Source organism: Coregonus clupeaformis, chromosome 13, assembly GCF_020615455.1.
Source record: "Coregonus clupeaformis isolate EN_2021a chromosome 13, ASM2061545v1, whole genome shotgun sequence".
In the NCBI taxonomy this organism is placed as follows: Eukaryota; Metazoa; Chordata; class Actinopteri; order Salmoniformes; family Salmonidae; genus Coregonus; species Coregonus clupeaformis.
This window is the reverse complement of record NC_059204.1, coordinates 11,579,920-11,593,609: the sequence shown is the minus strand read 5'-3', so window position 1 is coordinate 11,593,609 and position 13,690 is coordinate 11,579,920. Positions and strand designations below refer to the sequence as shown.

Genomic DNA, 13,690 nt, shown 5'->3' with positions numbered 1-13,690 from the left:
AATAGAAACAAGTTGAGAAAAAATAAATTAAAATAAATGTGTTATTGTCTTCTCAATCAACGTGTTTCTCCTGTCTTGAATGTAGTCCTGTGTAGCTCAGTTGGTAGTATTGTGTTTGCAACACCAGGGTTGTGGGTTTGATTCCCACGGGGGGCAAGTTTGAAAATGTATGCACTCACTAACTGTAAGTCGCTCTGGATAAGAGCGTCTGCTAAATGACTAAAATGTAGAAGTTTTATTTTGCGATCTCTTTGATGAGACATTCATTCAGTGAATCAGGTCGTCTCCATTGTAACCAGAGACTCTTTCTGCCTTACATGCCTTCAAACTACTGTAAAATCCTTAAATTATGCCCTTACCTAAGGAAATGTTTGACTGGCTCTATGCAACACCCTTAAACAATTCCCTTAGGTAAGGGAAAATTATTCCTTAAGGTAAACCCTTAAGGGAAACATTTAAGATGCTTTATGCAACCGGGCACTGAACTCTGGCTTCAGTGTTAAACAGAAAAGCAGCAGTGATTAATCTCTGGTCATGTCCTGAAGAGTACATATGTAATGTAACCCCACACACACATGTAACACAGACACAGAGTCACAGACATAAAGATTGGAGTGACGTTTCCTAAAAGGCTTAAACAACCACAGAGTGTGCAGTGCTGTATCCACGCAACAGGTGGCACTCAGATGTGTCATGAAGAAGTCAGCAACCTTGAGTTCCTTGTCCAAGACTGAAGCGCTATGACTAACTAAATAAATCCATGGAGCATTTGTCCCGCTGCATGAACATCTCACCGGAAAAACACAATTTACTCAAATAAACTATCCATGGTCAAATAAGCCCTTCGATGCAGATCATATACCGCGTACAATGAAGATAAGCAAGCAAGTACACATTATGTAATTATATTTGTTCATCTTCGGTTCATGCACTTCAGTCTGCGGTCTTTGTTCTGGGTTACATCAACTGCTACGACCAGACTCTGCATCATTAAGCAGTTAACATCTCCTACTAGCTGCATCTGTTTCTGATGGCACTGAAGATGAGTGAAGGACACAGTTGAGTGGCTGCAAATTGAAGAGGAACACGCACCAGGGGCTCATTTCCCATTGGAGTCCATTGCAGTCATATATGCCCATCCAAGCACAAAATGTGCATTGAGGACATACAGTTTACAGAGTACAGCTTACACATCTAGAATACCAAAAAATACATTTAACAGCTAAGACTAGCAAACAATACATTTAACAGCTAAGACTAGCAAACAATACATTTAACAGCTAAGACTACCAAACAATACATTTAACAGCTAAGACTAGCAAACAATACATTTAACAGCTAAGACTACCAAACAATACATTTAACAGCTAAGACTACCAAACAATACATTTAACAGCTAAGACTACCAAACAATACATTTAACAGCTAAGACTAGCAAACAATACATTTAACAGCTAAGACTACCAAACAATACATTTAACAGCTAAGACTAGCAAACAATACATTTAACAGCTAAGACTACCAAACAATACATTTAACAGCTAAGACTAGCAAACAATACATTTAACAGCTAAGACTACCAAACAATACATTTAACAGCTAAGACTAGCAAACAATACATTTAACAGCTAAGACTACCAAACAATACATTTAACAGCTAAGACTACCAAACAATACATTTAACAGCTAAGACTACCAAACAATACATTTAACAGCTAAGACTACCAAACAATACATTTAACAGCTAAGACTATCAAACAATACATTTAACAGCTAAGACTACCAAACAATACATTTAACAGCTAAGACTAGCAAACAATACATTTAACAGCTAAGACTACCAAACAATACATTTAACAGCTAAGAATCCCAAACTCAAACACAACCACAGATGATCGGGCAGTACAGTGCCCCCAACAGCGCCCCCTACCCCTCTGCGTACCCTTACAGCGGGGTTGGGGGGTATAGCTAACCCACAGGCCCCACTCTGCCCAACTCTCAGTCCCCCACAGGCAGGCCGCTGTACAGGCCCGGGTTTGGAGTGCCACAGCCCTACTCCTGAACCACCCTCTGCTCTCACCCGCTCCCTCGACGTCTCACCCCGTCACTCGTCTCCCACCACACATTCTCCAGTCTCGCTCTCATTTTTCTCTCTCGCTTTTTTTCTCACTCTTTACATCTGTCTAACGCACACTACATCTCTCTCTCTCTCACTTTCCTCCCTCTCTTGAGCTGCCTCCTCTCCTCCCCCCTCCCCTCCTGTCATTCTCAAGTGCATAACTGTCTCAGGACCTCCCCTTGTGTTCCAATGTGTTGTCAGAAACACACTCCCATTGGCTGTCGGCCCCTTCACTCTCCCCTCTCTCTCCTCCTATTGGCTGTTGGCCCTTTCACTCTTCTCCCTCCCTTTGTGGAATACTGAGCCAATCAACAAGACCTTGGCCACGTACGTTTCAGATAGAAATGGAGCTGACGTGATTCCTTATTCTACATGTCAGAGAGCCATGTTCTACATAAAATATGTCTACACATCATGTATTCCTTATCACTGGTTTCACCCTGTAGCACACGTTCCTTGTGGCACTGTGTTCGGTATATGCATTGGAATACATTTGACTCGTTCTAACACCCATATCATTCTACACCGGTGTCAGATTACATGTGTTGATCATATTAGTTCGTACACGATGTTAACTAAATACCCACCCGAACCAAAACGTTTTACAGGTGCAGTTCTGTTCAGGAATTCTGTTGTTCTGTAAACTGTCTTTGTTGCTCTTCGTACTGGTTAGGAAGTACTTAAGAAGAAAAATCATATGAAATCATAGCAACTCTAGGATCTGTCCATGTAATCATATTCATTATGATCTAAAAGGCTAAACTGATCCTATATCAGTACTCCTACTTTGAGAGGCTTTATGAATGCGGGCCCTGATCAATGGTCGTTTTGGAGACTTCAATAACCCTATCTTCTTTCTTATTCACCTGGCTTTGCATGTATGATGTTTGTATCTTAGCCAAATCTGGATATCTTTACAGGTGTAGGACCTTAATTTGACCTGTTTCTCTCAACAGGAAAATAATCCTGCATCAACAGGAAATTAGAATTATTGTGTGGGTTATAATTAATGGTGGTTTTTGTAGGGGTTGCTAAAGAAAATTGTCAGGGCAAATCAAGTCTGAAATTACACATTTTAGAAGCCTTTTTTCAACCTCGACTACACTAGTGGTCCTCTGTAGCTCAGCTGGTAGAGCACGGCGCTTGTAACGCCAGGGTAGTGGGTTCGATCCCCGGGACCACCCATACGTAAAAATGTATGCACACATGATTGTAAGTCGCTTTGGATAAAAGCGTCTGCTAAATGGCATATTACATTATTACATGTTGTAGGACAATATATCATACCATATACAGTATGGTAACACTCGCAGTTAGAGACAAAATAGTAAAAGCAGACTTTCATTTGGACAAGTCTGACTGTACAACATTTCAATTAATGTCACCCTGAACTGAGATAGGCTACATCTAACAAGTATCCACAATATATCCACAGAGACTTCAATATTACTACAAACGTATCTAGAATAATAGCTAGGCTACTTGAAAAGTATCCACAATAACAGTTGCAGAGATGATTGAGCTTGGCATTGGTCCACTGTGCTCTGCCACTGTATTATGAGAGTATGCGATGTCTAGCCCACTGTATAGTTTGACTTGCTCAAGAGGTTCCACTTGTAAGTAAGAGCATCTGCTAAATGACTAAAATGTCAATGTAAAGACACAAAACAAACATGAGAGAACGATGACCAGTACCTGAATGTGAGCTGTACATGTAGACAAACTTGGTCCATTTGTAGTGCTGGATCAGGGCAATCAGGGGCTCCTGGAGCTCCGGTCTCAGCTGGATCACAAACTGGTTGTTGGTTTCTATGGGGAAACTGGGTGTCACAAAGCAGACGTGGAGAGCCCCGCAGAACGACATGAGCATGTTCATGGTCTTCCTGTCATACAGTCCGATGATGGCGTAGACTCCTTTGGAAAACTGTGAACAAACTGTAGAGAGAGAAAAAAAAATGAAAGAGGACAGGTGAACATGTGATGTACTAATGGGACACACGTCGTCTATGAAGTTAAACTTCTGACTCATCTGGCCATAGAACATTCCTCTGAGAGTCTTGATGATCATCCGACTCATCTGGCCATAGAACATTCCTCTGAGAGTCTTGATGATCATCCAGGTGCTTCCAGGTGCTTTTTGACAAACTTGAGTCAACTTTTTGGACAAGATGGGTCCCATTATGTCTGGCGAAAAACAAACACTGCATTCCACAGTAAGAAGCTCATACCAATAGGTCAAGCATGGTGGTGGTGGTGTGATGGTTTGGGGATGCTTTGCGGGAACCATGATTTCTGATCTGTATCAGATAATTCTACAGGAGAATGTCAGGTCATCTGTCTGTGAGCTGAAGCGGAGCTGGGTCATGCAGCAAGACAACGATCCAAAACACACAATCAAGTCTACATGAAAATGGTTAAAAAGCAACACATTTGAAGTTTTGGAATGGCCTAGTCAAAGTCCAGACCTAATCCCAATTGAGATGTTGTGGAAGGACTTGAAACGAGCAGTTCATGCTTGAAAACCCACAAATGTCGCTGGGTTAAAGCATGAGTGGACCAAAATTCCTCCACAGAGACGTGAAAGACTGATAAAAAAAACTACAGGAAGCGTTTGGTTGCAGTCATTGCAGCTAAAGGTGGCACAACCAGTTATTGAGTGTAAGGAGGCAATTACTTTTCACACAGGGGAATTGAGTGTTGCATAACTTTATTAATTAAATAAATAAGTATATATTTGTTTTGTTATTTGTAAACTCAGGTTCCCTTTATCTAATATTAGGTTTTGGTAGAAGATCTGATAACATTCAGTATAAAAAATATGCAAAAATAGAGAAAATCAGAAAGGGGGCATGGCTATGTATAAAATGGGTTATATTTTGACTTTGATTTCCCCTAGAATGTGCTAAAACAATTGAATATTTAGTGAAGAAATAGCGCTATTTGTATGAGAAGAGTGAAAAGAGAAGGGGGTAATTGTCACATCAGGAATGCAACGTGGTGCCATGTTGGTGACAGCTATCTTCACAGCCCTTCATTGATGCTCTTAATATGGTGTTCTTTTTATCTTGTTCACGTCTCTGTTCGTCTGTGTATATATTTTCTTTCTTTCCATAGTGAGGCTCAATAATTTCCGCACTGTCACTCATTGTGGGTTCTCTCTGCAGGTTGTTTGCTTGTTATCCAATAGGAGTCTCCTGTAGGGAGTCAGTCTGGAGCCAAAAGCCATCTGAAAAGACAGGAGCTGCTGCCATAAAATTATATAATAAAGAACTGCAGTAAAGGTGTCGTATACTGTATATAGCACAGTTCCCGCTCAGCCCAGTCAAAGCTATTCGCTGCTCTGGCACCCCAATGGTGGAACAAGCTCCCCCACGACGCCAGGACAGCGGAGTCACTGACTACCTTCCGGAGACACTTGAAACCCTACCTCTTTAAGGAATACCTGGAATAGTATAAAGTAATCCTTCTTCCCCCACCCCCCATAAAAAAAAAGGTGGTTGTCCCACTGGCTATCATAACTTGAATGCACCAATTTGTAAGTCGCTCTGGATAAGAGCGTCTGCTAAATGATGTAAATGTAAATGTCAACACACTGTCTATATCTATATAGAACGCTTTGATGTACATCATCTGCGACTCAGCTGCCTTCATTCAAGTAGACATGGCTGTTCATCTGCTAGCGAGTCAGCTGCCTTTATTCATGTAGACATGGTTGTTCAGTGGAGAAAGAAAACCAAAACAGTGATTCAAATCTACAAGAGGGAGACTTGATCTGGAGAGCTGTTCAAAGTTTCTCTGTTGCACCTTTGATCGCGGGGAGAACGCTTTGTTATTGTTTGAACTTAAAAAATAAACCTAATTGGAATTACTCGTATAAAGCGGATTTGAATTTAGTTTGTTTCTGATTATACAGATGTAGGATCTTAATTTGAGCCAGTTTGCTACACAGAAAAATAATCCTGCAGCAACAGGATATGTTAATTATTATGTGGATTATAATTCATGGACATTTTTGCAGGGATTGTTAATTTTCAAAGTGGAAATTCCAAACTTCAGAAGCCTGTTTAAACCTCAAAAACACCACAAGTTTTAAATGTTTTGCTTTGCAGGAAAGTTCTCCTGAAACGGGGTGATCAAATTAAGATACCACATCTGTATTTTGTGCAGATTTTATTAGTCTTTACTGTGTATGCTATGTTGTCCTATTTAAATCACAACCACTGATTCATTTATCTTTGTAACAGCCAGGGCCATTTTTCCTCCAATGCCAAAGATTATTTTCAAGATACACATCTTTCTCGCTAGGAGATACAAAGGCAATACAAGACTCCACAGTTCTGTTATATCCCTTGTCCTATGTACCTTTAGTCTCTTTATCATTACCCGCCAGTGTATTTAAGTAGAGTATACTAGCTATATCAAATTACTTTCAAGATACACATCTTTCTCGCTAGGAGATACAAAGGCAATACAAGACTCCACAGTTCTGTTATATCCTTGTCCTATGTACCGTTAGTCTCTTTATCATCACCCTCCGGTGTATTTAAGTAGAGTATATATAGTATATACTAGCTATATCCAATTCCTCCCACTGGGCACACCACGTAATTTAATCGTGGAGAATTGGGTAATGTTTGGTTTGATACGTTGATCAATGAGATTAGAACCTATTTTCACCCACTCAAAAAGACAGGCCAAAGTGTGTTGAATTCCCAATGTCTTATCACTATGCTTTCAACCATCTAAAAGCACAACCAAATTCCAATGGAAAATCAATGTCTGATTTTTTGGTTTAGTTGTCAACTTTCAACCATTTAAAAGCACAGCAAAGCTTAAATGGGAATACAATGTCAGATATTTTGTTTATTTATACAACAACTTACTGTGTTATGACTGTGCTTCATCTAATAGCACAAACAAATAACCCTGGATTGCAATTGATATTATTTAAGTACATGGTGCGAGTGATCAATGCCATTTGAGATTCTGCACAGATTATTGTAGCAATTGTGAAGATCTCCACAGACCTAGGACATTTGCATGCTTTCTTGAACATGCACACTTTCTATTATTTTATAAGAAGACATTTATTGTTACAGTAACCTAAAAATGTGGCATGGGATGTGTTACTCATTTTAAAGTTGAATAAATAAACTGAGTGTACAAAACATTATGAACACCTTCCTAATATTAAGTTTCACCCCCTTTTGTCCTCAGAACAGCCTCAATTCAAAGCATTCCACAGGGGATGCTGGCCCATGTTGACTTCAATGTGTACCATAGTTGTTGTCAAGTTGGCTGGATATCCTTTGGGTGGTGGAACATTCTTGATACACATTGGAAACTATTGAGTTTGAAAAACCCAGCAGTGTTGCAGTTCTTGACACAAACCGGTAGGAAAGCTATGATCCCTTATTGATGTCAACAAACAACAAGTGACATCAATAAGGTATTATAGCTTTCACCTGGATTCACCTGGTCAGACTATGTCATGGAAAGAGCAGGTGTTCTTAATGTTTTGTACATTCAGTATATATGTATTGTCTATTTTTTGTTTAATCCTGGACTGAATTTCAACAATAGCAGTTGATAACTTCCCAAACTGAAATGGTCCACCCACGCAGACAGTGTGGTGAAGAAGGCGCTACAGAGCCTCTTTAACCTCAGGAGGCTGAAGAAATGTGGCTTGGCACCTAAAACCCTCACAAACTTTTACAGATGCACAATGGAGAGCATCCTGTCGGGCTGTATCACCGCCTGGTACGGCAACTGCACTGCCCGCAACCACAGGGCTCTCCAGAGGGTGGTGCGGTCTGCCGAACGCATTACCGGGGGCAAACTACCCGCCCTCCAGGACACCTACAGCACTCGATGTCACAGGAAGGCCAAAAAGATCATCAAGGACATCAACCACCTAACCACTGCCTGTACACCCCGCTATCATCCAGAAGGCGAGGTCAGTACAGGTGCATCAAAGCTGGGACCGAGAGAATGAAAAACAGCTTCTATCTCAAGGCCATCAGACTGTTAAATAGCCATCACTAGCACATTAGAGTATGCTGCTGCCTATTGAAATCACTGGCCACTTTAAGAAATGGAACACTAGTCACTTTAATAATGTTTACATATCTTGCACTACTCATCTCATATGTATATACTGTATTCTATTCTATAATATTCTACTGTATCTTAGTCCATGCCGCTCTGTCATTGCTTGTCCATATATGTATATATTCTTAAATTCCATTCCTTACTTTGTGTGTATTGGGTATTTGTTGTGAAATTGTTAGATATTACTGCACTGTCGGAGCTAGAAGCACAAGCATTTCACTACATCCACAATAACATCTGCTAAACACGTGTATGTGAGAAATAAAATGTGACATAAAAAATTGGATTTTGATTTGAAATGCCATATAGGCCTAAATTGCATCATTGATGATATATAATTGAAAAAGTATGATTATATTTAATTTGCTCTGTTCAACCTACCCTTTGAAATGACTTTGATAGGAACAGTGAATCCATTAAGTGGACATTTCTCAACACTCAATCTCACAATAGCACATTGTTAATAGTCAATGACAAATATCAAAGCTAAGCATGGCTGGGATTGGCTTGGTTAAAACACTGTATGGGAGACAATAAGGATAGCTGTAGATAAATCATCTCTCCAGCTGCCCAGTTTATTGTAATTTATTTTTCTTATACTGGATTTTATGTTGATTTGATGTTGTTTCAAAGGTACAAATTCAAGATATTTTACACAAGGTTTGTCTATGTTGAAAATTGGTTACCATGATGACATAATCCTGTGGTTGAAATTTCACAAAACAAAAAACAGTTCCAATGTATTTTCCACGCATAGATTCCACGTCACAATACGTTGACAAATTATGTTGAAACAATGTTGATTTAACCAGTTTGTGCCCAGTGGGCTATTCATGATAATGGACCTTGGATTGTGCTCAATTGAGGTTGTTTCACCACAGCTTGCACTCAGCAGTGAGAAAAACAGGTTTTTCTCATGAGGGGTTTTTGGGAGATGCAGAACACTCCAAAAGTGAATGATCCTCTCTGATTCTCTGGCTCCCCAGTGAAAACCAGCTGAGGGCAGCTCTCGTCTGGCAGCCTGCTCTCTTGCTGGTGAGATTTGCTTTGGCTACAGAGAGGATCAAATAAAGATTGTTCGTCCAGTTGGGACAGTCTTACACAACCTTATCATTGCAGAAGCACATTGTGTTGACAACAGTGATAATGCATATTGACTTTTACGAGCATCGAGACAAGCCACTTTTCTGGGCTGGAACTGGAGCCAGGCCTAATCATGAATCAGAGCCAGAGCAAAATACAATCCACTTCGTGGGCCTAAACTTGGGATCTTTACGTGAATTGTAATGCTGGTAATCGCCCTCATGTTCTGCTGGCTTTGGCACAAAAAAGCTGAATTGTTACTGAGTTTATTGTGGTGAGATTTGGTGCTCTATCATTCCCACAACATATCAGCAAAAGACAGTATCATTAGAGCCAGATTACATTAACATTTTACATTTTAGTCATTTAGCAGACGCTCTTATCCAGAGCGATTTACAGGAGCAATTAGGGTTAAGTGCCTTGCTTAAGGGCACAGACAGATTACACCTGACTATAGCTACACTATCATTAGAGACATATTACACCAGACTATAGCTATATTATTTTAGAGTCAGATTACACCAGACTATAGCCACACTATCATTAGACACACATTACACCAGACTATAGCTTCATTATCATTAGAGCCAGATTACACCAGACTATAGCTACACTATCATTATAGACATATTACACCAGGCTATTGCTACATTATCATTAGAGCCAGATTACACCAGACTATAGCTACATTATCATTGGAGCCAGATTACACCAGACTATAGCTACACTATCATTAGAGACATATTACACCAGAATATAGCTACATTATCATTAGAGCCAGATTACACCAGACTATAGCTATACTATCATTAGAGACATATTACACCAGATTAAAGCTACATTATCATTAGAGAGAGATTACACCAGACTATAGCTACAGTATCATTAGAGACATATTACACCACACTATAGCTACACTATCATTATAGCCAGATTACACCAGACTATAGCTACACTATCATTAGAGACATATTACACCAGGCTATTGCTACATTATCATTAGAGCCAGATTACACCAGACTATAGCTACAGTATCATTAGAGACATATTACACCAGACTATAGCTACATTATCATTAGAGACAGATCACACCAGACTATAGCTACACTATCATTAGAGACAGATTACACCAGACTATAGCTACACTATCATTAGAGACAGATTACACCAGACTATAGCTACATTATCATTAGAGACAGATTACACCAGACTATACCTGCACTATCATTAGAGACATATTACACCACACTATAGCTACACTATCATTATAGCCAGATTACACCAGACTATATCTACATGATCATTATAGCCAGTTTACACCAGTCTATAGCTACACTATCATTAGAGACAGATTACACCAGACTATAGAAACATTATCATTAGAGACAGATTACACCAGACTATAGCTACACTATCATTAGAGACAGATTACACCAGACTATAGCTACACTATCATTAGAGACAGATTACACCAGACTATAGCTACACTATCATTAGAGCCAGATTACACCAGACTATAGCTACATTATCATTAGAGCCATATTACACCAGACTATAGCTACACTATCATTAAAGACAGATTACACCAGACTATAGCTACATTATCATTAGAGCCATATTACACCAGACTATAGCTACACTAACATTATAGCCAGATTACACTAGACTATAGCTACATGATCATTACAGCCATATTACACCAGACTATAGCTACACTATCATTAGAGACAGATTGCACCAGACTATAGCGACATTATCATTATAGCCAGATTACACCAGTCTATAGCTACACTATCATTAGAGACAGATTACACAAGACTATAGAAACATTATCAATAGAGACAAATTACACCAGACTATAGCTACACTATCATTAGAGACAGATTACACCAGTCTATAGCTACAATATCATTAGAGACAGATTACACCAGACTATAGCTACATTATCATTATAGACAGATTACACCAGACAATAGCTACACTATCATTAGAGACAGATTACACCAGACTATAGCTTCATTATCATTATAGCCAGATTACACCAAACTATAGCTACACTATCATTAGAGACAGATTACACCAGACTATAGCTACATTATCATTAGAGCCATTCTACACCAGACAATAGCTACACTATCATTATAGCCAGATTACACCAGACTATAGCTACATGATCATTATAGCCAGATTACACCAGACTATAGCTACACCATCATTAGAGACAGATTACACCAGACTATAGCTACATTATCATTAGAGACAGATTACACCAGACTATAGCTACATTATCATTATAGCCAGATTGCACCAGACTATAGCTACACTATCATTAGAGCCAGATTACACCAGACTATAGCTACACTATCATTATAGCCAGATTACACCAGACTATAGCTACATTATCATTATAGCCAGATTACACCAGACTACAGCTACATAATCATTAGAGACAGATTACACCAGACTATAGCTACACTATCATTAGAGCCAGATTACACCAGACTATAGCTACATTATCATTATAGCCAGATTACACCAGACTACAGCTACACTATCATTAGAGACAGATTACACCAGACTATAGCTACATTATCATTATAGCCAGATTACACCAGACTATAGCTACACTATCATTAGAGCCAGATTACACCAGACTATAGCTACACTATCATTAGAGCCAGATTACACCAGACTATAGCTACACTATCATTAGAGCCAGATTACACCAGACTATAGCTACATTATCATTATAGCCAGATTACACCAGACTACAGCTACACTATCATTAGAGACAGATTACACCAGACTATAGCTACACTATCATTAGAGACAGATTACGCCAGACTATAGCTACACTATCTTTAGAGACAGATTACACCAGACTATAGCTACACTATCATTAGAGAGAGATTACACCAGACTATAGCTACATTATCATTAGAGCCATATTACACCAGACTATAGCTACACTATCATTAGAGACAGATTACACCAGACTATAGCTACATTATCATTAGAGCCATATTACACCAGACTATAGCTACATTATCATTATAGCCAGATTACACCAGACTACAGCTACACTATCATTATAGCCAGATTACACCAGACTACAGCTACACTATCATTAGAGACAGATTACACCACACTATAGCTACACTATCATTAGAGACAGATTACACCAGACTATAGCTACACTATAATTAGAGACAGATTACACCAGACTATAGCTACATTATCATTATAGCCAGATTACACCAGACTATAGATACACTATCATTAGAGCCAGATTACTCCAGACTATAGCTACACTATCATTATAGACAGATTACACCAGACTATAGCTAAATGATCATTATAGCCAGATTACACCAGTCTATAGCTACACTATCATTAGAGACAATTACACCAGACTATAGAAACATTATCATTAGAGACAAATTACACCAGACTATAGATACACTATCATTAGAGCCAGATTACTCCAGACTATAGCTACACTATCATTATAGCCAGATTACACCAGACTATAGCTAAATGATCATTATAGCCAGATTACACCAGTCTATAGCTACACTATCATTAGAGACATATTACACCAGACTATCGCTACATTATCATTAGAGACAGATCACACCAGACTATAGCTACACTATCATTAGAGACAGATTACACCAGACTGTAGCTACACTATCATTAGAGACAGATTACACCAGACTATAGCTACACTATCATTAGAGCCAGATTACACCAGACTATAGCTACATTATCATTAGAGCCATATTACACCAGACTATAGCTACACTATCATTAAAGACAGATTACACCAGACTATAGCTACATTATCATTAGAGCCATATTACACCAGACTATAGCTACACTAACATTATAGCCAGATTACACTAGACTATAGCTACATGATCATTACAGCCATATTACACCAGACTATAGCTACACTATCATTAGAGCCAGATTACACCAGACTATAGCTACACTATCATTAGAGCCAGATTACACCAGACTATAGCTACATTATCATTATAGCCAGATTACACCAGACTACAGCTACACTATCATTAGAGACAGATTACACCAGACTATAGCTACACTATCATTAGAGACAGATTACGCCAGACTATAGCTACACTATCATTAGAGACAGATTACACCAGACTATAGCTACACTATCATTAGAGAGAGATTACACCAGACTATAGCTACATTATCATTAGAGCCATATTACACCAGACTATAGCTACACTATCATTAGAGACAGATTACACCAGACTATAGCTACATTATCATTAGAGCCATATTACACCAGACTATAGCTACATTATCATTATAGCCAGATTACACCAGACTACAGCTACACTA

The 13,690-nt window shown here is 39.0% G+C and overlaps 1 protein-coding gene across 4 annotated transcripts in view; it reads right to left on the bottom strand.

The window, feature by feature from the left end:
- Window positions 1-13,690, bottom strand: part of LOC121579153 (glutamate receptor 1-like) — a 91,437-nt gene that overhangs the window by 56,215 nt on the left and 21,532 nt on the right. For all 4 annotated transcript variants that reach the window (XM_041893484.2, XM_041893485.2, XM_045224239.1 and 1 more), the window contains exon 3: window positions 3,815-4,054. In XM_041893484.2, coding sequence (XP_041749418.1) covers window positions 3,815-4,054 — 240 coding nt within the window. The remainder of the gene's footprint in view (window positions 1-3,814; window positions 4,055-13,690) is intronic.